At 38.2% G+C, this 25,003-nt stretch overlaps 1 protein-coding gene across 1 annotated transcript in view; it reads left to right on the forward strand.

Moving 5' to 3' along the window:
- LOC142349168 (uncharacterized) overlaps positions 1-25,003 on the forward strand; it is a 155,842-nt gene that overhangs the window by 78,225 nt on the left and 52,614 nt on the right. Inside the window, exons 17-18 of the mRNA XM_075400581.1 lie at positions 19,140-19,304; positions 19,555-19,793. Of these exons, the coding sequence (XP_075256696.1) occupies positions 19,140-19,304; positions 19,555-19,793 (404 nt within the window). The remainder of the gene's footprint in view (positions 1-19,139; positions 19,305-19,554; positions 19,794-25,003) is intronic.

Here is a 25,003-nt window from a genome sequence, read left to right on the forward strand (position 1 = left end):
TATTTGTTGGTCAGATCTGACCCTCGTGATGAGAGGGGGCTGCCAGAAATTGTAAAAAATGGCTTTTAAATGTCTCCCAATAGCTTTAGATGACTTAGAAAAAATTATTTTTTGGTCAGATCTGACCCTGGTGATGGGTGGGGGCTGCCAGAAATTTTAAAAAATGGCTTTTAAATGTCTCCCAATAGCTTTAGATGACTTAGAAAATGTATTTTTTGGTCAGATCTGACCCTGGTGATGGGTGGGGGCTGCCAGAAATTTTAAAAAAATGGCTTTTAAATGTCTCCCAATAGCTTTAGATGACTTAGAAAATGTATTTTTTGGTCCGATCTGACCCTGGTGATGGGTGGGGGCTGCCAGAAAATGTAAATAATGGCTTTCAAATGTCTCCCAATAGCCTTAGATGACTTAGAAAATGTTTTTTTGGTCAGATCTGACCCTGGTGATGGGTGGGGGCTGCCAGAATTTGTAAAAAATGGGCTTTCAAATGCACTCCAATAGCCTTAGATGACTTCGAAAATGTATTTTTTGGTCAGATCTTACCATGGTGGTTGGTGGGGGCTAACAGAAATAGTAAAAAACGGCCTTCAAATGTCCTTCGATAGCTTTAGATGACTTAGAAGTTGAATTTTCGAGTCAGATCTGACCTTGGTGATGGGTGGGGGCGGCCAGAAATTGTAACAAATGGCTTTCAAGTGTCTCCCAATAGCCTTAAATGACTTAGAAAATGTTTTTTTGGGTCAGATCTGACCCTGGTGGTGGGTGGGGGCTGCCAGAAATTGTATAAAAATGGCTTTCAAATGTCTCCCATTAGCCTTAGATGACTTAGAAAATGTATTTTTTGGTCAGATCCGACCCTGATGGTGAGTGGGGGCGGCCAGAAATTGTAACAAATGGCTTTCAAATGTCTCCCAATAGCCTTAAATGACTTAGAAAATGTTTTTTTTTGGTCAGATCTGACCCTGGTGGTGGGTGGGGGCTGCCAGAAATTTTAAAAAATGGCTTCCAAATGTCTCCCATTAGCCTTAGATGACTTAGAAAATGTATTTTTTGGTCAGATCCGACCCTGGTGATGAGTGGGGGCTGCCCGAAATTGTAAAAAAAATGGCTTTTAATTGTCTCCCAATAGCTTTAGATGACTTAGAAAATGTATTTTTTTGGTCAGATCTGACCCTCTGGTGATGGGTGGGGGCTGCCAGAAATTTTGAAATATGGCTTTCAAATGTCTCCCATTAGCCTTAGATGACTTAGAAAATGTATTTGTTGGTCAGATCTGACCCTCGTGATGAGAGGGGGCTGCCAGAAATTTTAAAAAATGGCTTCCAAATGTCTTCCATTAGCCTTAGATGATTTAGAAAATGTATTTTTTGGTCAGATCCGACCCTGGTGATGAGTGGGGGCTGCCCGAAATTGTAAAAAAAATGGCTTTTAATTGTCTCCCAATAGCTTTAGATGACTTAGAAAATGTATTTTTTTGGTCAGATCTGACCCTCAGGTGATGGGTGGGGGCTGCCAGAAATTTTGAAAAATGGCTTTCAAATGTCTCCCATTAGCCTTAGATGACTTAGAAAATGTATTTGTTGGTCAGATCTGACCCTCGTGATGAGAGGGGGCTGCCAGAAATTGTAAAAAATGGCTTTTAAATGTCTCCCAATAGCTTTAGATGACTTAGAAAAAATTATTTTTTGGTCAGATCAGACCCTCAGGTGATGGGTGGGGGCTGCCAGAAATTTTGAAAAATGGCTTTCAAATGTCTCCCATTAGCCTTAGATGACTTAGAAAATGTATTTTTTGGTCAGATCCGACCCTGGTGATGAGTGGGGGCTGCCCGAAATTGTAAAAAAAATGGCTTTTAATTGTCTCCCAATAGCTTTAGATGACTTAGAAAATGTATTTTTTTGGTCAGATCTGACCCTCTGGTGATGGGTGGGGGCTGCCAGAAATTTTGAAATATGGCTTTCAAATGTCTCCCATTAGCCTTAGATGACTTAGAAAATGTATTTGTTGGTCAGATCTGACCCTCGTGATGAGAGGGGGCTGCCAGAAATTTTAAAAAATGGCTTCCAAATGTCTTCCATTAGCCTTAGATGATTTAGAAAATGTATTTTTTGGTCAGATCCGACCCTGGTGATGAGTGGGGGCTGCCCGAAATTGTAAAAAAAAATGGCTTTTAATTGTCTCCCAATAGCTTAAGATGACTTAGAAAATGTATTTTTTTGGTCAGATCTGACCCTCAGGTGATGGGTGGGGGCTGCCAGAAATTTTGAAAAATGGCTTTCAAATGTCTCCCATTAGCCTTAGATGACTTAAAAAATGTATTTGTTGGTCAGATCTGACCCTCGTGATGAGAGGGGGCTGCCAGAAATTGTAAAAAATGGCTTTTAAATGTCTCCCAATAGCTTTAGATGACTTAGAAAAAATTATTTTTTGGTCAGATCAGACCCTGGTGATGGGTGGGGGCTGCGAGAAATTGTAAAAAATGGCTTTCAAATGTCTCCCAATTGCCTTAGATGACTTAGAAAATGACTTTTTGGTCAGATCTGACCCTTTTGATGGGTGGGGGCTGCCAAAATTTGTAAAAAATGGCTTTCAAATGCATCCCAATAGCCTTAGATGACTTCGAAAGTGTTTTTTGGTCAGATCTAACCCTGTTGATGGGTTGGGGCTGCCAGAAATTTTAAAAAATGGCTTTCAAATGTCTCCCATTAGCCTTAGATGACTTAGAAAATGTATTTTTTGGTCAGATCTGACCCTGGTGATGGGTGGGGGCTGCCAGAAATTTTAAAAAATGGCTTTCAAATGTCTCCCAATAGCCTTAAATGACTTAGAAAATGTTTTTTGGGTCAGATCTGAACCTGGTGGTGGGTGGGGGCTGCCAGAAATTGTATAAAATGCTTTCAATTGTCTCCCAATAGCTTTAGATGACTTAGAAAATGTATTTTTTTGGTCAGATCTGACCCTCTGGTGATGGGTGGCGGCTGCCAGAAATTTTGAAAAATGGCTTTCAAATGTCTCCCATTAGCCTTAGATGACTTAGAAAATGTATTTGTTGGTCAGATCTGACCCTCGTGATGAGAGGGGGCTGCCAGAAATTTTAAAAAATGGCTTCCAAATGTCTCCCATTAGCCTTAGATGACTTAGAAAATGTATTTTTTGGTCAGATCCGACCCTGGTGATGAGTGGGGGCTGCCCGAAATTGTAAAAAAAATGGCTTTTAATTGTCTCCCAATAGCTTTAGATGACTTAGAAAATGTATTTTTTTGGTCAGATCTGACCCTCAGGTGATGGGTGGGGGCTGCCAGAAATTTTGAAAAATGGCTTTCAAATGTCTCCCATTAGCCTTAGATGACTTAGAAAATGTATTGTTGGTCAGATCTGACCCTCGTGATGAGAGGGGGCTGCCAGAAATTGTAAAAAATGGCTTTTAAATGTCTCCCAATAGCTTTAGATGACTTAGAAAAAATTATTTTTTGGTCAGATCAGACCCTGGTGATGGGTGGGGGCTGCGAGAAATTGTAAAAAATGGCTTTCAAATGTCTCCCAATTGCCTTAGATGACTTAGAAAATGACTTTTTGGTCAGATCTGACCCTTTTGATGGGTGGGGGCTGCCAAAATTTGTAAAAAATGGCTTTCAAATGCATCCCAATAGCCTTAGATGACTTCGAAAGTGTTTTTTTGGTCAGATCTAACCCTGTTGATGGGTGGGGGCTGCCAGAAATTTTAAAAAATGGCTTTCAAATGTCTCCCATTAGCCTTAGATGACTTAGAAAATGTATTTTTTGGTCAGATCTGACCCTGGTGATGGGTGGGGGCTGCCAGAAATTTGAAAAAATGGCTTTCAAATGTCTCCCAATAGCCTTAAATGACTTAGAAAATGTTTTTTTGGGTCAGATCTGACCCTGGTGGTGGGTGGGGGCTGCCAGAAATTGCATAAAATGGCTTTCAATTGTCTCCCATTAGCCTTAGATGACTTAGAAAATGTATTTTTTGGTCAGATCTGACCCTGGTGATGGGTGGGGGCTGACAGAAATTTTAAAAAATGGCTTTCAAATGTCTCCCAATAGCCTTAAATGACTTAGAAAATGTTTTTTTGGGTCAGATCTGACCCTGGTGGTGGGTGGGGGCTGCCAGAAATTGTACAAAAAGGCTTTCAATTGTCTCCCATTAGCCCTAGATGACTTAGAAAATGTATTTTTTGGGTCAGATCTGACCCTGGTGGTGGGTGGGGGCTGCCAGAAATTGTATAAAATGGCTTTCAATTGTCTCCCATTAGCCTTAGATGACTTAGAAAATGTATTTTTTGGTCAGATCTGACCCTGGTGATGGGTGGGGGCTGACAGAAATTTTAAAAAATGGCTTTCAAATGTCTCCCAATAGCCTTAAATGACTTAGAAAATGTTTTTTTGGGTCAGATCTGACCCTGCTGGTGGGTGGGGGCTGCCAGAAATTGTACAAAAAGGCTTTCAATTGTCTCCCATTAGCCTTAGATGACTTAGAAAATGTATTTTTTGGTTAGATCTGACCCTGGTGATGGGTGGGGGCTGACAGAAATTTTAAAAAATGGCTTTCAAATGTCTCCCAATAGCCTTAAATGACTTAGAAAATGTTTTTTTGGGTCAGATCTGACCCTGGTGGTGGGTGGGGGCTGCCACAAATTGTACAAAAAGGCTTTCAATTGTCTCCCATTAGCCTTAGATGACTTAGAAAATGTATTTTTTGGTCAGATCTGACCCTGGTGATGGGTGGGGGCTGACAGAAATTTAAAAAAATGCCTTTCAAATGTCTCCCAATAGCCCTAAATGACTTAGAAAATGTATTTTTTGGTCAGATCTGACCCTGGTGATGAGTGGGGGCTGCCAGAAATTGTAAAAAATGATTTTTAATTGTCTCCCAATAGCTTTAGATGACTTAGAAAATGTATTTTTGGTCAGATCTGACCCTGTTTATGGGTGGGGGCTGCCAGAATTTGTAAAAAATGGCTTTCAAATGCATCCCAATAGCCTTAGATGACTTAGAAAATGTATTATTTGGTCAGATCTGACCCTGGTCATGAGTGGGGGCTACCAGAAACTGTAAAAAATGGCTTTTAATTGTCTCCCAATAGCTTTAGATGACTTAGAAAATGTTTTTTTTGGTCAGATCTGACCCTGGTGATGGGTGGGGGTTGCCAGAAATTTTAAAAAATGGCTTTCAAATGTCTCCCATTAGCCTTAGATGACTTAGAAAATGTATTTTTCTGGTCAGATCTGACCCTGGTGATAAGTGGGGCTGCCAGAAATTGTAAAAAATGGCTTTTAAATGTCTCCCAATAGCTTTAGATGACTTAGAAAATGCATTTTTTGGTCAGATCTGACCCAGGTGATGAGTGGGGGCTGCCAGAAATTGTAAAAAATGGCTTTCAAGTTTCTCCCAATAGCCTTAGATGACTTAGAAAATGTATTTGTTTGGTCAGATCTGACCCTGGTGGTAGGTGGGGGCTGACATAAATAATACAAAAACGGCCTTCAAATGTCCTTCAGTAGCTTTAGATGACTTAGAATTTGTATTTTTGGGTCACATCTAACCCTGGTGATGGGTGGGGTCTGCCAGAAATTGTAAAAAACGGCTTTCGCATGGATTTCAATAGTCTTATTTGACTTAGAAAGTGTATTTTTTAGTCAGATCTGACCATGAAGAAAGGTGTGGGCTGCCAGAAATAGTAAAAAACGGCCTTGAAATGTCCTTCAATAGCTTTAGATGACTTAGAATTTGTATTTTTGGGTCACATCTAACCCTGGTGATGGGTGGGGTCTGCCAGAAATTGTAAAAAACGGCTTTCGCATGGATTTCAATAGTCTTATTTGACTTAGAAAGTGTATTTTTTAGTCAGATCTGACCATGGAGAAAAGTGGGGGCTGACAGAAATAGTAAAAAACGGCCTTCAAATGTCCTTCAATAGCTTTAGATGGCTTAGAATTTGTATTAGCCTTAGATGACTAAGAAAATGTATTTGTTTGGTCAGATCTGACCCTGGTTGTAGGGGGGCTGACATAAATAATACACAAACGGCCTTGAAATGTCTTTCCATAGCTTTAGATGACTTAGAGTTTGTATTTTTGTGTCACATCTAACCCTGGTGATGGGTGGGGGCTGCCAGAAATTGTAAAAAACGGCTTTCACATGGATTTCAATAGTCTTATTTGACTTAGAAAGTGTATTTTTTAGTCAGATCTGACCATGGAGAAAGGTGTGGGCTGCCAGAAATAGTAAAAAACGGCCTTCAAATGTCCTTCAATAGCTTTAGATGGCTTAGAATTTGTATTTTTTGGGTCAGATCTGACCTTGGTGATGAATGGGGGCGGCCAGAAATTGTAAAAAATGGCTTTCAATTGTCTCCCAATAGACCTAGATGACTTAGAATTTGAAAGTTTTGGTCTGATCTGACCCTGGTGGTGAATGACAGAAATAGTAAGAAACGGCCTTCAAATGTCCTTCGATAGCTTTAGTTGACTTAGAAGTTGATTTTTTGGGTCAGATCTGACCTTGGTGATGAATGGGGGCGGCCAGAAATTGTAAAAAATGGCTTTCAATTGTCTCCCAATAGACCTAGATGACTTAGAATTTGAAAGTTTTGGTCTGATCTGACACTGGTGATGGGTGGGTTCTGCCAGAAATGGTAAAACGGCATTCAAAACCCTTTCAATAGCTTTATATGACATAGAAAATGAATTTTTTGGTCAGATCTGACCCTGGAGAATGGTGGGGACTACCAGAAATTGTAAAAAATGACTTTCAATTGCCTTTCAATAGTCTTAGATGACTAAGAACATGTATTTTTTGGTCAGATCTGACCTTGGTGATGGGTGGGGGCTTCCAGAAGTAAAAATGGCTTTCAAATATCTCAATATTCTTAGATGACTTAGAAATTGAATTGTTTGGTCTGATCTGACCCTGGTGGTGGGTGGGGGCTGCCAGAGTTTTTAAAAAATGGCTTTCAAATGTCTCTCAAAGCCTTAGATGACTTAGAAATTGATTTTTTGGTTAAGATCTGACCCTGGAAAAGGGTTGGGGCTTTCAAAAAATTGTAAAAGATTGCTTTCAAATGTCTCTCAATAGCCCTAGATGACTTAGAAATTAACTTTTTGGTCAAATCTGACCCTGGAGAAAGGTGGGGTCTGCCAGAAATTGTAAAAAATGGTTTTCAAAATCCTTTCAATATCCTTAGATGACTAAGAACATGTATTTTTTGGGCAGATCTGACCCTATTGAAGGCTGGGGGCTGCCAGAAATTTTAAAAATGGCTTTCAAATGTCTCTCAATAGCCTTAGATGACTTAGAACTTGATTTTTTTGGTCTGATTTGACCCTGGTGATGGTTGGGGGCTGCCAGAAATTGTAAAAAATGACTTTCAAATGTTTGTATCAATAGCATCAGATGACCTTAAAAATGTAATTTTTGGTCAGATCTGGGTGAAATGTGGGGCTGTGGGAAATGTAGTGAATATTTGGTGTTTTTTTCATTGGTTTCATTGTTTTTCAGTGTCATGTCTGGAAGCAATATTTCTGATTTCTCCTCTGCTGTTATCGAAGAAGTGAGCCCAGTACGGCAATCAAAGAGCGCCAAAGGCAGCTATTTCAAGTTCTCAATTAGGGTGGATCAGCGATCGGTCAAGGGGACATGCTTCAAGGTTTCTGAGTATCAAAATTTTTGTAATGCAGCTTCTACTGGAAATATAGTGGACTTTGGTCAGGCAACTAACGTGGAGAACTTGGAGGTTCCTGCTACATCTAATCTAGTGTACAGCAATGAAAAACGCAATGCTGACTGTTCTAGCAGAAGCGAAAATGATATACAACAAGTTGCAGTAGCAAAGGGAGTATCCGGGAGTTCCACAGGTTATCGCAGCTTAGAGCATTTTCTGGACATCTATCTTGGAAAAATTGCTGTTGGTGTGTTAGTGAGTGTCCGGGCCAAATATCTCTCAGACGAGAAGCCGGAAGTTTTCAATGGAACACAGATTACAGTTCATCGATTTGAGGACCATTTGGAGGTTGAAATATTTGTGAAGAAATGGGGACAGACGCAAAAACTGCACAGAGGCCTACCATACACTGTGAAGGGCAAGATTCAAGCTTTCAAACAAAGCGTGTTTTTGACAGTAAGTATTATCGTTTTTTGCCTCATTGGAGAAACTTTTTCAAGAGTGCATTGTATTTATTGCTTGAAGATACTTGATTTTGTTCTGTACATCAATTGCTTTCGTTTGTCCGCTCTTCAGTTTTTTGAAGAAATTGTTAAGGAATCAACCAATTAAAAAGATTGTTTAGGCATATCACTTTGACATTGCCGACGGCAGAGAAAACCGGCAAAGCGTAACCTTTGAGAAAAAAGCGAGACTGATCACGTCCGCCCTGTGCCCTAATGTCTGTTGTCGAGGACAGTTCAAGTCAGTTGAAAATTTAGAGGAAGCTAAACTTCAGTGTAAGTCCTGTGGATTGAGAACAAAATGGTCAACCATTCTCCGATCTTCGAGGGCTGTCGCAAACCTGTACGAGGTGTTTGTTCGGGATATACCCTACGAGTTGATGCCAGAAGCTATTCATGTATCAGAAAATGTGCTGCTGTTCTTGAGCACTAATGTGTTCAATGTGTTGGCGTGCGATTTGAAAATTGAAAAGATAAGGGTTGTAAACCAAGGATAATGAATTAATTTTAAGTACCTGCGTAATGCCCTAATGTTTTCATCGATGTTTTCGTTTTGATTGTTAAGATGTTTTATCTAATGCTGTAAATCTGCTACATTGCTCGATTTTTCTCCTATTAACTCTTCTAAATGTACTCAACATTTCTTGTCCGCTTTCATCTGCTGATTTCTTTTGATTCAAATGATATATGTATCTTAATTTTATTTTTGAGATTTGGGGAATCTTTCTCTGGCGCTCGAGAATTGAGTTTCTTTGACTGCATGAATCAATTTGTTGTACTTAATTTTACTACACTAAGTTCTGTTGGCGACGATTTTCAAACTTCTGTTAACTCGCTATTTTTTTGATAGCGGTCGGAAGTGGCTCTTAATACAATTGTTGATTTCAACTAAAATTGTTTTGAAGTATAATTTGAGCATTTTTATGGCACCGTGCTATTAGTGAGAATAGGAACGCGTTTAGTTTCTGAGCAGTGCTGAAACATTTTGCCCTCTGATCGTCTCAAAAAATAGTTGCTAAATTTTCAATGTTTAATCTCCCCTTTCACAACGAATGTTGATGCACATTTTATTTGCTCACCGACAAAATGATTTTTTGTATCACAGACAATCACATTGTTCGCGAAGTTTTTCCTGATTTAGATTTATGTCTGATCGAAAGAACCGAAAAAGCTCAGATGCATCGCTAGAGTTGAATTTGGCTCAGGTAAAATCGGCCAAGGTCTCGTTATACATAGAGCCTGAGAAACAAAGCTCCAAAAGGTATTCAAATGCGGTGGTAAATGTAGGTGAAATTACTTTATCAAACGAATATCATCAGCGGAACGCAACCTCAAACTACCAAGGACGCCCAGATGAGACTCTAATCAAGTCAAATGGGGAATGCAATGAGATCAGGCCTTTTTTTACGTTTCAAGACCTCGCAGCCTTTCTTGACGTTTACCTAGGAGTGCACGCTGCCGGATCATTGGTTAAAATCAGAGCTCGTCTGGTTAGCCAAGATAGGAGTGAAAATTTTCAGGGATCCGAGATTGCGCAGTACAGGTTTGAGGATGAAAGTGAAGTGGAAATGATGGTCAAGAAGTGGAATCCTAACAACAAATTGTATCCAAATAAAAGCTACATAATCAAAGGAAAAGTGCAATTGTACAAGCAGCAACTGTTCATCACAGTTAGTTCCTTTCAAATATTTTTTTCTGGAGCTCACAAATGTAGTTTTCGAATGTTTAGTTAACGCAATTTAGAAATTAACTTTATTCATCAACTTTTACCTGATATATTTGTCGGCGACTATTCATTGTATAATTTTAAATGTTTTTTCCGAGACCATGGGTTTTCAATGCATTTCTTTGTAATTCTTTTTTGTTTGAGTTTGAAACCAATCCTCTTCAAATTTTGAATTTTAAGGCGTATCTTCTGGATATCTGTGTTGGGGAGGAGATTCTGTTTGCAGTCAACTTCGAGAAGGCTGAAAGGACCCAAAGCGTGAGTTGCCCGAATGTTAGGTGCAAAGGCGTTTTCTGTAGCAGGGATGTTGAAGGCACTGGCAAAGTTGAGTGCAAGCTGTGCAAGTTTAAGGCAAACATTGGAACCGTCCTAGAATATGGAAGAGTAGAATCGAAGTTCACTGTAATGATCAACTCTATTCAGTAAGAGCTGGCCCTGGATATTGTAAAGGGCAAAGAAGATATAGAATCGTTTCTTCTCGCAATTGCATTTGACGTACAGGCTTATATTTTGGTTATTAAAGAAATCCAAATTACTAAACAGTGAGAATGAATTCTTTAACTCGTGTTATGCAAAGTAATGGGCAGTAGTTCTGGTGATTTAATTAATGCTTTAAAATATTCTGTTCCTAATACCTTGAGCTATGCTTATTTTTATTCGACCCTAGCGCTAAACTGAAGTTTTGTCTTTCTGACCCTCTCATATATAACTCTGATATAATTGAAATCTTCAAATGTTCTTTTTTTAAGTTTTTTATTTTCTGCGGGTCGTATAGTGCCTTTTTAAAGTTGTGTACTTCAGTTAGTTACTCCCTGCCATATATGTTTTTAAAGACAGTTGATCTAATGTGGAACCCACCACTTTTGCCCCCGTAACTTGTTTTAAATTTTTTTGGTACAATAGTTCTTAGTTACGGAGACACTGCTACACTGCTATTATAGTAGCTTGCCGTTATGACACTTTGTTCAATTGCATAAATCTCATATTGATTGCTTTCACTACTTAGATTTTTTAGGTGATTACGCTTTTTTCAACATGCCAAGTGGCATTATTAAAGAAAAACACCGAGGTCATCACCTCTCATACTTTTGCATAACTTAGAAAAATTCGTTAAATTTAAGGCTCAATAATACTCTTGAGGGGAGGTTTAGTTTGTGGAAGCAATTCAATGACTTTTTCAGAAAATAGTCAAAGTTTCGTGTGCATTTGTTTTTCTTAAGTATTTTTTTGGGGGTTTTTTGTGCTTTTGACTGTTAAGGAAACGTAAGTTTGGGGATTTTTTCTGTTTTTGAATGTTCAGGAAACATAAGGTTCACTGAATTTGTTTGGTCTGCCGTGTTCTCAGCGAGATCTGTAGTGCTGTCGTGTTATATATCTACTATCTGTTTTGAGGTTTCTGATATACCTAGCCAAACGTTTTTTGCCCAAACGCTTCAGGGTCACTATGCTTGCTAATTTCTGAAGAATGGATTGTGAACGGAATTGGACAAGAGGTGGTAGTTCTATGCAGTCGGATCATGATTTTGCTGAGCAGCTTCAGATAGCCCTGCCAATTTCAAATGAATCTTTTTCTGAGCCTTTGTCTCCATCTATTGCGATCGATGTTTGTTCAGCCTTTAATTTAATGTTCGAATCAGTTCCTGATTTCGGACCCATCTGTGCTTTGTCAATGGAATCTGAGCAACTGCAGCAACTCCGATGTTACAACGTGCATGGTGACGGTCATTGCTTGTTTTCATCTTTTTCGTACTTGCTGTCAGGTCATATTAACAACAACCACAGGCTACGAGAATTGATATGCAACCATATGCGTCAACAGAGTGATACAATTTCTGTGATGTTTTTGCGTGGTTTTCCTTCAGTTGAAAGCTATATTGTTGGCAGTGGAATGAAGGGACAAGGATATGGGACTGATGTGGAAATCAGCTCTTTCTGTGACCTCTTCCTATGCAATGTTTATGTAGCCTCGACAGTTGGATGGATGAAATTTGTCCCTAGGAATGCAAGTGATTTGTACAGCTTATTCGTAAGAATTAGGGGTGATCATTGCGACCCTATTCTCGAAGTGTTTCTACTTTTGAAACGGAATTTCACACAAATTGAAGCCAAAAAGAAGTTCGATTATGTAAAGAAACACTTAATGGACCCAGAAAAAAAGTTGCTAAATTTATCAGCCACAAAATGGCGGTTGGAAGATCCTGCTGCTAAAGTTAAAAACCTGAATGCCGCGAAGGAAAGACTTAAAGACCCGTCAGTGAAACAGAAAAATTTGAAAGCTGCGAGGGAACGTCTCAAAGACCCCGAAAAGAAAGAGAAAAACCTACAAGCGGCTAAAGCACGTTACTATCGCTTGAAAGAACAGAAATTGAAGGGAGATCCTCTATGTCTTTAATGGCACAAATGTTCTTTGACTACATAAATGATCATTGTCTGGAGTTTTTTTGTTTCTCTTGTGAGGAACTTTTTTATCGGGATCAAGTGGAAAAAGTAAGCGACAAATTTGCGTCCAAATTGTCCGGTCATGAACTTCTTGGCACCCTTATTTTGCTCCCTAGTGTCGAAGGCAATATTTACGTTTTTAAAACATGCAGAGGCTATTTGCAAAAACGTTCTGTACCCCCTGAGTGTACGCTTAATGGTTTTAAGTACGGAGACCTCTCAAATTGAATTGCGGACCTAAATCTCTTAGAAGAGCATTTGGTTGCTCTTCGTGTGCCGTTTATCACTATTTTGGAACGGCCGAATGGTGGACAACTGTCTTGCCGTGGGGGGATTGTCAATGTACCCAATTCGGTGAACGAAACAATTCGTGTTGTCCCACGGAACTGGCATGATACTGAACTTCTTTATGTTGACTTGAAACGTCGTGTCCTGGACAGGCATCCCTACCTCAATGCGTATATAAGGCCGTCTGTAGTCCATCGAGCTGCTGAGCATTTGGTTTCCACTGACTTGTACGTTCAACGGGGAATATCATATAACTGTAATCTGTCACTCAATAATGTCTCAGAACAATACGATTTTTTGTTTCAAAAGGAAGAGGAAACTGTTGTAAATGCAGTCGGTGATGACGATAATGATCAGTTGGACGGTTGCACTGACACGTTAGTGTGTCAGCAGCCGCTGGAACCTAATAGCAATCAGAAAATAGTTCTTGCGCCCACGGAGAAGAATACTTCCATCAGTTTGTTCACTGACGAGTCATCTGAAGAGCTGGCATACCCGACCTTATTCGGAGGGACATCTCGTCCCGAAAATAAATTTAAAGCTGTGCCCTATAGTACTATCTGTAAAGCAGAGCTGCAGTCACGTTTCGCGCGGTTTCGTCGGCACCGAACTAATAAGTTTTACAAAATAAAAAGACTACAATTTTCGCAAATTGGAAAAGGAGCAACGATTGCCCTTCGTAAGAGGTTCTTGAATGAATGCACAGCAAAGGATGTGAAAGAAAATTTGGACTCAATTTTGCAGTCTGACAAGGGATATTCTTTTTTAGCTCAGCAACGTCTATCGCCTTCGTATTACAAAAGAATGGAGGGAAACTATATGGCCTGGGTTCGACAACTGGGAAGTCCGACATTTTTTGTCACACTCAGCATAACAGAACCTCACTGGCCAGACTTATTGAAAATTTTATACCGCTCCAAGTACCCAGATTCTGAGGTGCCTTGTGACGACGATCTGTTAAATCTTCCTACTGCGCTTAAGAACGAACTTATACAGGAAGATCCTGTGTCCATTGTACGCCATTTTAATATGAAGTTGAAATACTTGTTAAAGAACGTTTTTCAGTCGCCATCGTCTCCTTTAGGTTTTGTTACGGATTACATTGGTTCAGTGGAATCGCAGTTCCGGTGCATATACATCTCCTTTGTTATGTGGAAGAATCCCCCCGTTTTGGATAGAGATCCTGACAATGATGTTATATCCTTCATTGATAAGTGCTCTAGTACGGACTTGTTACTGCCTAAACTTGGTGGCCTAAACTTTAAAGAAGCTGATGTTTTATTGCCACAGAAACTTCAGTTGCATAGACATAGAGCCACATGTTATAAGGGACGACGAAAAAGCTGCCGGTTCAATTTTCCTCAGCCACCCATGCGAGAAACAGCAATTATTCGCCCGTTTTCTGAAGAAACATCAACCCTTCAACTGCAAACAGCAAGGAACAATTACCTTAAAATACTTAAAGGAATTGAGACTTTGAAACCCGGATCACAATGTGAGACAACATTTGACGAGTTTTTGGCTAATTGTGGACTGAACGATGAGGAGTATTTAGCTGCTGTGCGCTCATCTGTAAGTGCCTCAAAAGTTCTACTGAAACGAATACCAAATGCTGTTCGTGTGAACGCTTACAACCCCTTTACATTATATGTTTGGTGTGGGAACATGGACATACAGTTTGTGACGTCGGTTTATGGGGCAGCCAAGTACATTTGTGGTTATGTTACCAAGCCGAACAAAGGAATGAGTGATCTTATGAAAGCGTCCAACAATGAGCCGAAGACGCAACCTGAAAATCCGTCCCTTGCCCAGTTGCGATCGTTAGGTTCAATGTTTGTACGCGCCAATGAACTCACAGCTCAAGAGGCTAGCATTTTGTTGTTGAAGCATCCTCTGAATTACTCTACTCGTAGCGTAGTTTTCATCAACACTTCTCTACCAGAAGACCGCGCTCTCCTTCTCAAGCCGAAGTCGCAGCTGGATCAGCTCTCAGATGACAGCACCGATATTCATTTCGAGAACTTCCAAATTCGGTACTCTGAGCGTCCCGACAGCTTGTGGAATATCTGTCTTGCCGAATGGATGTCTGAGTTTTCAATGGTATACACACGTAAGCGTAATGATGACATTTTGGCTCACGGAGATAGTGACAGTGAGACAGAAACGTGTTTTGTGACAACTTTCCAATTGAAGAACAATTAAAAGCCAGAAGGGTGGCAGATAAACGTCATTTCAAAATAATCAGATTGCTTCACCAGAAAAGTTTTATCGCGAACAATCAATGCTTTATGTTCCTTTCCGGTGCAAAAATGAGTCTGACATACTTGGCTCTGCTTTATCCTACAAGGAAAGGTACCAAATTTGTTTGCCGCAGATTACTATGAACAAGAAAAAGTTTGAGTTTTGGCGCGCAGAAGTTGACGAGGCTTTGAATGACATCTCGAATGAAAATTGTGCCCAAGTGGATCACCTTTCATCTGCAATTGCCCCAAACTTGAGGTCAATGGATGACTCTGATATTGAAACGGGAACTAAAATATTACCACTGATGTCGATATGGAGGCTATGAATCTCAAACTGCCTGAATATGAATCAGATGAGGACTACCTACGGAGAATTTCAATGCTTAACAAGAAGCAGCAGAAATTTTTTCTTGAAGTGTTGTTCAGAGAAGCTGAAAGGCTAGTGGAGGAAGATGAGACTGTTTCGGCCAGCTATCTTTTTGTCTCAGGTTGCGCTGGAACTGGTAAAAGTGTGCTCATAAGGTTTACTACGCCTTTTTTTCTTTCTCAGTCTTAATTGTCTTATTACTAACTCTTTTTGTTGTAATGCCGTCTTTCAAGGCTTGATCAGACTCTTCCGAACCAAGGATTTGAATCCGACAAAGCCTCCTGTCACACTCTAGGTGTTCACGGGACTTGCAGCTCAGAACATTCAAGGAACCACGCTTCATAGTTTGTTTGGACTTGGATTCGGAACGTCTCTAAACAGAATTCGCCAAATTTCACCGGCTGTTTTGAGTACTTATCGATGCCAGCTGATTGCGCTCAGAGTTGCGATAATTGATGAAATTTCCTTTGTTGGATGCAACTTGCTTGCGTGTATTGATGAACGACTAAGACAGTTGCGTGGGATTAATAAGCCTTTTGGAGGTGTTACAGTTCTTTGTTTTGGTGATCTCATGCAGCTGAATTCCGTTCATGATGGCAATGTTTTCGAGCCTGCAAATTGCGACCCGTATGGCAATATTATTGGTTCTCGCTGGTCTCTGTTAACCTATTTTGAGCTCACTGAGATAATGCGTCAACGGGAGAAGTCATGGTGCGAGCTCCTTAATCGCTTAAGATTTGCGGAACTGACACCAGAGGATATTGAGCGTCCGAACTTTCTCGTTAACAGGGATGTACCCAGAGGAACTCCATGGGCCTGTCGGAAACTTGCCAATGAGAGGAAACATAACGAACAGGTTATGTTAGAACAGGAGGGGCCAAAGCATAGCATTGTTTCAGTCGATAAAACAAAAGGCGAAATGTCAGAAAACAAAGCTGTATGTGATAAACTGTTAGCTGTAGCCAAAGATATGACTGAGAATTTGACATGCGGGCTTTCTTCTACTCTTATTGTTTCTGTTGGTCTACCTTATATGGTTACCAAGAATGTGGATAAGAGGATGGTCTGGTGAATGGAGCTGTTGGTGTATTGATCGACATGAGTTACTTGAAATCTGAAATAGCAGTATTGTGGTTACGTTTTGATGACAAGAATATTGGTGTAAGGGCTAGAAACGGCAGTAAGGACAATTTTCGAAGGTTTGTTTCCGAAGAATTAACTCCTATTTTTAAAGTCGTCAGAAGTTTTCGTGTTGTTAATAAGTGTTCTCAGTTGGGCCACTTAATGGTTGAACGACTTCAATTTCCCCTTGTCCAGGCTTCTGCACTCACTATTCATAAATATCAAGGTAAAACTGCCCACCAAGGTCTCGCCACAGACTTCGAGAGCCATGCAGCTGTTGAGTCCTTGCATTATGCGGGTCTTTCTAGATGTCCGAACGAGCTTGGTAATTACATTATTACTAGCCTTCATGCGCATCAAATTAAAGCCAACGAGAAAGCTAAAAGAGAAATGGTTCGACTGAGGAAAGATGCGAATTTGATTTTTGCATTACCGTTTGAAAATCTGGAAAATGCAGCTTTCAATTGTCTTTTTCATATTGTAGAAAGCTTTCGAAAATATTTTTATGTGATTGAAAATTTACGATTCTACAAATATTGTTCAGTGCTTGTATTCGCAGAGACTCGGTTACTGCCTGAAGACCTCGATTCGTTCATAATCCCTGGTTACAAACAGTTTAGATTTGATTGGCCCAGTAGTTACAGAATCCCGGCAGGACTTATGCTCTATGTTGATTCTTCTCTAACTGAGTCTGTTGAAAACTTGTGCGTAGAGTCGACGCAACTTCTAAAGCTATCAGTAGGGTGAGTAGGTTTAGGGTAAGTGCTATCAGTCTATCTCTTATTTTTTTACTCGTACTTTTCTGCTCTTTTCCATCAGACGTTTTGATTTCCTAGACTTTTTGTTTAAGTCACCTGCGAATGCTGTTTGTGCACCATCGACCTCGGGACAGTTCCTCAACAGAGTATGTGAGCTGGATACTAAACGACACGTTGACATCATTTTCACCGACTGTCATAATGGGAGATTTCAATGTTCAATTAAATCAAGCAAATTGGTTGTCCAGCCTTTTACAAACTCATGGCTACCGACAACATATATCTCAAGTGACAACGCGTGCATTCACCTCAATAGATGGCGTCTTTGCAAGACACGACGTTCCAGCTTCGGTTTTGGAGGCTCCCTTCAGTTTTCATCGACCAATTGTTGCGTCAATTTAAACTTGGTTTTATAATATTGAACAGTCTTCTGTTTCTGTAAGGTTAATTGAATTATCTTTTAATTGTTTTCACGACACAAGGTTAGCATCGGATCATGGTTGTAAGTGCCAATGAAAAAGATTGATGTGCTTTTCTTATTTATGGTCTGATTGTCATGTTCTTTGAAATTCTTTGAATTGCTTTTCAGGACTTGTCCTGCTATATTTTTTTCATTAAAGTCGATTTTTTCCGCCATGAACAAAAATTTTGTCGCCATAATCTCTGTGAAAAAAACAGAGGAGCTTATCATTAGTACCCTAGTTTTGTAACTGGCCAGAGAGAATTCAGAAACTCCAATTTTTTTTCTCTGATTTTTTCTCTTGACAGTGTTAAAAGTGACATGATCAGAATCTGGCCATAGTAAAAAACCAGAATTGAAAGTTCATGATTCAGTACTGGGTTACTCTTAGACTATGATCCGGGCTAACGATTCGCAATTAAAACAGATATTTACCGCTTTTATCAAATTACGTATATTAAATATCGAGTAAAATTAATTGGCATTAAAGTTATCATTTATAGATATGTCACGTTCCATAATTAGCTTAAAAAAGGAAGGTGTCAGGACAAAATACCCAATGCCAAAATACCCAATGTGACAAAATACCCAAAATATACCCAATATTTTATTCTAACGTTAAAACTATCAGAACGATTATTTAGCATAATATTTAGTTAGTGCGTTTAGCCATGCCTCGCGGGCCATGGCCATGCCTCAGCGGCCCGTGGGACTTGATATGAAACTATCACAACCGAACATGGGATTAAACTAACAACTTAATTGCGAGAAAACATGCTTGTAAATTTGAGTGCTAATTTGTAATCGGATTATTGAACGAAAAGATCAAAGGGAATAAATTGGGTATAATGGCATTGGGTATTTTGGCACATTGGGTATTTTGGCATTGGGTATTTTGTCATGTAACCAAAAGGAACCCGGGCTGAGGTTTCACCCTTAATCCGCCGATATATCCTTTAATTAGGTTGTTTGTTTGATAAATGTACACTACTCTCAATTATCGGGCAGTTCCACTACGTTCAATTAATTTACCCAGTGAAACGAAACTTTTACATGCAAGGTTTAATTTTGAAACTAATTACATGCAAGATCATGCAGGATTATATCTGTATTAAGTCAAATTGAAATGCCTTATCAAGAACTTGAAAAGGGAAGTTTTCTTGAGAAATCACGATAAGATCTTAAAAAGTTCTTGGCAAGATTCAACGAGAAGAATTCTGGCAAAAAAACATCAAAATCTTATTTCATAACTTTTTTGCAATGATCTTGCCTGTCCGTACATATCTTGACGTTTTCTTAAAAAGATCTTATTAAAATTTGTCAAATTTTAATAAGCTTCTTATCAAAATGTTTCAGGTTTCGGAGCGTTTCTGCTTTGCCTCCCCAATACGTTATGCGCCCCATAGTTACAGAGCACGTGACATTACGTAGTAAATCATTATATAAAATATGGCACGTCCGTCTGGGGGGGTGCAAATAATATGTAACCACTAAGTTGGGGGGGGGGGGGGGGGGGTTGTTTTCACTGAGTACATATTTGCTGTTTTATAGGTCTAGTGATATTCAACCTGAACGCGACAGATCTGGACAATGATGACACTGTTAGTCCCCTCCGGATGCGACTGTCTGGTGGGTCTGGTCACTTTGCTCTCTTCTCAAACAAGAGTGGGGCAGAAGGCAATGAGATACTTGCCGACTTCTCTTCACCTTATTGGAGTAAGTTGCAAAGAATGTGATCACCGAATTGGTCGACAAAATTTTATGGTTTTTATTAAGCGATAGAAGCCATTCTTTCTTATCACCGACATACAAATAAGCAAGTGACAGTTTCATCGGTCGGTTTTCATCATAGCTAAAAGTTGTCAACCATATGGTCTTTTCATAGCTAATATATGTGTCAATCACGGTCTTTCCAGAAGTCTTCTTCTCAACTAGAAGTTTCACGCCGAGTAATGGTTTTTTTCAGCTGCCGATTTGCGTCTGAGTTCATCTGCGAACTTGAGCTTCGAAACAGCTGAACAGTACAACTTGACCTTAACCCTAAGTGACGATAGCAACCTTCAAACGACTTTGAACTTGACTGTCAACATAATTGACCTGTTCGATGTCAATCCGACGCTGACCAACATTGAGACACCTACCAATCCTGAGAAGGTCAATGTTACGATTCCTGAAAACACAGTGGTGCCTGTTTTCATATTTCAGGTCAGGTTTTGCTTTTACAATCCAAGAATTGCATTGTATTGGTGCTCGGTCTTTTTTACAATCCAATAATTGGACTGTATTGGTGCTCTGTCTTTTTTGTAAGATGTTTTCACACATTTTTCATGACTTTGATCTTTCAAAACGGGATAAACAGGTAAGGCACAGTGGGCATTAAGTTTCATTAGAAGCCCAAGGCCGGCTTTAGTAGTCCATCGAGTGCTTAGAGTGATGCAGCTGATGGAAATGACTTTATTTAGGGTTAAAAGGTCATATTTAGGAGTTTTCGAGCCTAAATGGCAAATTTTTTAACGGTTTTTTTCGAGATTTTTTGAGTTTTTTGTTTAATCAGTTTTTATTTGACGTTTTTCAAAGTTGATAAAAGTCTTTTGAAAGATATAATTACTTTTTTCTGACCATTTTATGAGCTATTTGTTTTGTTCCTGCACAGATGAACACGCAAAATGATACTCATTATTGTATTTTCTTAAGGTTCTGGGAACAATTTTGTCAATTTTTGTGTTTTTGTGGCCTCAGGGGTCAGGGAAGCGCTGGGGATTTGATAATAGGTTAGTGCTTAATTTCTATTTGCAATGTAATGTTCTTCAAGATTTTAACGTCACGAATTTTATCAAATTTTTTTAATAAAATTTGGTTGCCGTGTTTTGAGCGTTTTTGCCCTATCAGGCAGGGCTCTCCTCCATAGTTTGATAGTGGGCAAGTCAACAGTTGTCTTGGGCAATAAAATAATTTTACAGCTTATAGTTTCACGATTTTAAGCAATTTTATCCAATTTGAATTTTTTCAATTTTTTTTGAAATTTTTGTGTCATTTTTTTAATTTTTTTTTCAAGCTTCCAAGTTCTGGAAACCTCCTATAGCTTTTGATAATGGTTTAATATGCATAGCTTTTGGTGGCAGTGGACTGCTTTTCAAATTGTTTTTATTAGACATTTATGCAATTTTTTGGTGAAAGCTGCAGTTTTCAATATCTTCTTTAAAAATTTTTTATGCTTTTTTCTTAGTTACTCCAGTGTCAGGGGCCTTACAGCCTCCTCCTTAGCTCAATACGAGGCTACTGCATAATTTATAAAGCAACGCAATGGTTTTTAGTTTCTTAATCAGACAAAATTGACCAATTTTTTCTTAAAACTTAAAAATTTTTTATTTGTTTTGGAAATTTTTTGTCCTTTCTTGAGTTTTTCAAGCCCAGGGGCTGTTTGCTAGATGATTTTTCTTTCATTAGGTTTTTCTTGCCTCAGCGGCACGTAACTTCCTCTTTGCTTCAATAGTATGTTACTGCATAGCTGTTAGGAGAATTGGTATTTTCAGCATCTTAACATTGCAAATATTGCAATTTTGTAATAAAATAGAAATTTTGTTCTAATTTTCGTGTCAAGTTTTTGTCACATTCCTGATTTATTATGATTTGCCAAATAAAATTTTTCAGGCTTGAATTTTGGTTACTGGATAGTCTCTGGAGACAATGAAACGGTTTTTTAGAATTAAAAATCCAAAAAAAATTTCTTCATTGAAAATTGCAATTATTTTTTTCATAAAAATTTGCAATTTTTTAATCTTTAGGGGCCAATGAAATTTGCCAGAGTTTTGTAGAAAAGTTACTGGGTGGATTTAGGAGGCACACAAATGAAGGTAAAAGCTTCAAGAACTTTAGCAATGATTACATTTTTGCTTCGTTTGTAGGACTTTTTCAGTTTCTCAACTTTTGACACGTTATTTCTGTATTGTGTGGCATTGTTCAATTGAACTACTTGTAAGGGACAGTAGTTCTAGGTCTCTGTTTCAATTCTTATGATTGTATTCAGAACTTCTCCTGCTTTGTTTTTTGTAGAACATTTTCACACTTTTTTCATGACTTTGAGCATTCAAAACGGGATAAACAGGTAAAGCTCAGCGAGTATCAAGCTTCGTTAGAGGTCCTTAGCCGCGTTTAATAGTCCTTCAAGTGCTTAGAGTGGTGAAGCTAATGGGAAGGCTGTCATCCAAGGTTAAGAGATCATTTTTAGGGATTTTTTGTACCAGGCCAAAAATGAGGTTTGTAAAAGCTAATAAAGGTTTCTCGCAGGAAATAATTAAACTTTAGGACCAATTTGTGAGCCATAAATGATTGTATTCCAAATGTAAACAAGGAAAACTATATTTTTGCAATTTTTTAACTTTTTGTTGAAAACTTTAGTCTCTTTTCAGTTAATTTAGCCCAAGAAATCAAGAAACCACCTTAAGGTTATGGCAATAGGTTACGGTATAATTTCCTGCGTTAATGCAATGATTTTCAAAATTTAAACTTCGCAATTTGTTAAACTTTTTAACAAAATTTACTATTTTTCAACCTTCTTGATAAAAATTGTCAATATTTAAAAATTTTTAGGCCCAGGAATCCTCCTCTATGGTTTGATAATAGGTTAATGAAAAATTTTAATAGGCCATGGAATGATTTACAACATTTCAATATTACATTTTTTTATATTTTTGATAAAAACAACTTTTTTGAATTTTTTCATTTTTTTCAAAGTCTGTTTAGCCACAGGGTGCCGAAGAACCTCCTCTAGTGTTTTGTAATATGGTACTCCTTAGTCTCTAGTGGTAAAGGGGTGGTTTTCAAAATTTTTTTGTTAAGGATTTTTGCAATTGACTTAATAGAGCTGCAAAATTTTTACGACTTTTTATCTGAAATTTGTCATTTTTTGAATTAATCTGGACTCAGTGGACAACGAACCTCTTCTAGGGTTTAATACTAGGTTACTGCATGTTTGGTGGGGTCAATGGACTGCTATTAATCATTTTGGTATTGCAATGTTTTTGCAAATTTGTGATGAAATTTAAACTTTTTTCAAATGCTCTGAAAATTGTCAAGATGAGAGTATATCCATCTTCATGGGCCAGTGAAAACTTTCCCAAGCTTGAACTTGAGTTACTGGATAGTTTCGGAAGATAATAAAAAGTGTTTTGGAAAATTTTGTCATTAACCAACCTTATCGATACTCAACAGCCACTTAACTTCCTAAAAGTCCTGCTGATGGCTTACTAGACAGATTCGAGAATCAGGCCAAAAAAACGTTTCGGCCTTCTTAATTTTCCAAAAAACAGAAACTTTGAAATAATTTTCAATTTCTTGTTCTTTAAATGTTTTTCTATCTTTGTTTCTTCTATCTTATCTTTAGCAAATAATTAAACCCCTTCAAGCTTGTACGTGGGTTAGTGGGTTTTACGGAGCTTAAATCTGACTTTTAGAGTAAAGGCATCGAAGCTATGGCAATGATTAAATTTTTGTTTAGTTTGTTTGATGGTTCTTGTTCTCCAAAATTGGAAACGTTTGCCTTTTTGGTTGCCAATGTTAAGTTTATAGGCCTGTCAGATGCAGTAGTACTAACTTTGTCATTCTTTTTTTGAAATGAGTTTCAGGATTAGTTCTGCTGCGTTTTTTTAAGATAGTATCTTACTTTGTTTCCATAACTTAAAGATTTCAAACAGGGATAAACAGTTAAAGCTCAGCGGGCATAAAGTTTCATTAGAGGCTCTTAGCTGCGTTTAGTAGTAGTCAAGTGCTCAGAGTAGTGAAGCTAGTGGAAAGGCCGTAATTCAAAATTCAAAGATAGTGTTTAGGGAATTTTCTTGACTAGTCTAAAATTGGGGTATGTGAAAGTTGACAAAGGTTTTTTGCAGGATAGAAATAATTGTTGAGGCCAATTTGTGAGCTGTAATGTTTCGTACGCCAAATAAGAGCAAGGGAATTAATACTAATTTTTGCTTTTATTCAAATTTTCTGAAATTTTTGTCCCCTTTTTTCAATTGTTTCAGCCCTAGAAGTTTCACGTCCTTAAGGTTTTCGTAGTAGGTTAAGGCATATCTTCCATCGTTTGTGGAATAAATTTCAATTTTTTAAAATTGGAAAGTTTTGCACTTTTCTCATAAAGTTTGATAATTTTCTCAAATATATTGATATTTATTGTCATTTTTTAAATTTTGCCAGCCCCAGGACCCAGGAAACCGCCTCTAAGGTTTGATAATAGGTTAAGGTAATTTCTTATAGGCCATGGAACGATTTTCAACATTTTAATACAATATGACAAATTATAGCTATATTTTGATAAAAAGACTTTTTTCTGAAAATTTTTGTTTTCTTGAATTTTTCCAGCCGCATTTGCCAAGGAACCTCGTCTAGGTTTTGGAAATAGGGTACTGCATATTCTCCAGTGGTAATGGAGTAGTTTTCAACATTTTAATGTCACAAATATTTCTTTAATAAAATTCGAAAATTTTTAGCAAAATTAAATTATTCATTTTTTTGAGTTTATCTAACCCTAGTGGACCAGGAACCTCTTCTAGGGTTTAAGAGTAGGTTACTGCAAATTTGGCGGGGCCAATCGAATGGTTGTGGAATTTTCATTATTGCACCCCTACTAGAGGCCCTTAGCTGGTTCTTGTACTCTTTCGAGTGCTTAGAGTGATGAAGGTATTGGTAGGATCGTATGTCAAGGTTAAGTGTCATTTTTATGAGTTTTTGAGCTCAAAATCCTGTAATTTTTCACGCCTTTGTTTTTTGAAGGTTTTTGTTTGAGGAGTCTTAAGTTGACTTTTCTGATATTTGATTACGATCGTTTGCTAGAAAAAAAATCAAGTTTATTTTCGTTTTTGTCAGCTATATATTTCAGTATTACCAACGTAAAAACGCAATTTTTTGCCGTTTTTTGCAGTTTTTCTCATCAAAAAGCTTGCTTTGCCATTTCTCTAGTTTTTGATAATTTTTGTTCTATTTCTATATTCCAGCTCATGAGAACAGAAAACTTCATCCAGGGCTCGATCATAGGTTTATGAATAGTTTCTAGTAGCAATGGAAGGATTTTCATCATTTTAATTTCAAAAACTTTACCTCTATTTTTATAGGAAATTTTCAATTTTTCTAATGTTTCTTGAATATTTCATCGCAGTTTTTGCGTTTCTTCAGCCGTAGGAACCAAATAATTTCTATAGTGTTTGAAAATAGCTTACTGCATAGTCGCTAGAGATAATGCAAGGGCATTCAACATTTTAAAATATCAAAATTATGCAATTTTTTGATAAAGTTTTGATTTTTCTTAAACTATCTAAAAGTTCTGCTCAAATTCTAAATTAACCTATTTGTAATGTCCTTTGGGCTTAAAGTTAGTTTTCTGAGTAGCTTTTGGAGAAAATGGGTTGTTTCTGAAGATATTA

The sequence above is a fragment of the Convolutriloba macropyga genome, chromosome 11 (genome assembly GCF_964194025.1).
Source record: "Convolutriloba macropyga chromosome 11, txConMacr16.3, whole genome shotgun sequence".
Lineage (NCBI taxonomy): Eukaryota > Metazoa > Xenacoelomorpha > Acoela > Convolutidae > Convolutriloba > Convolutriloba macropyga.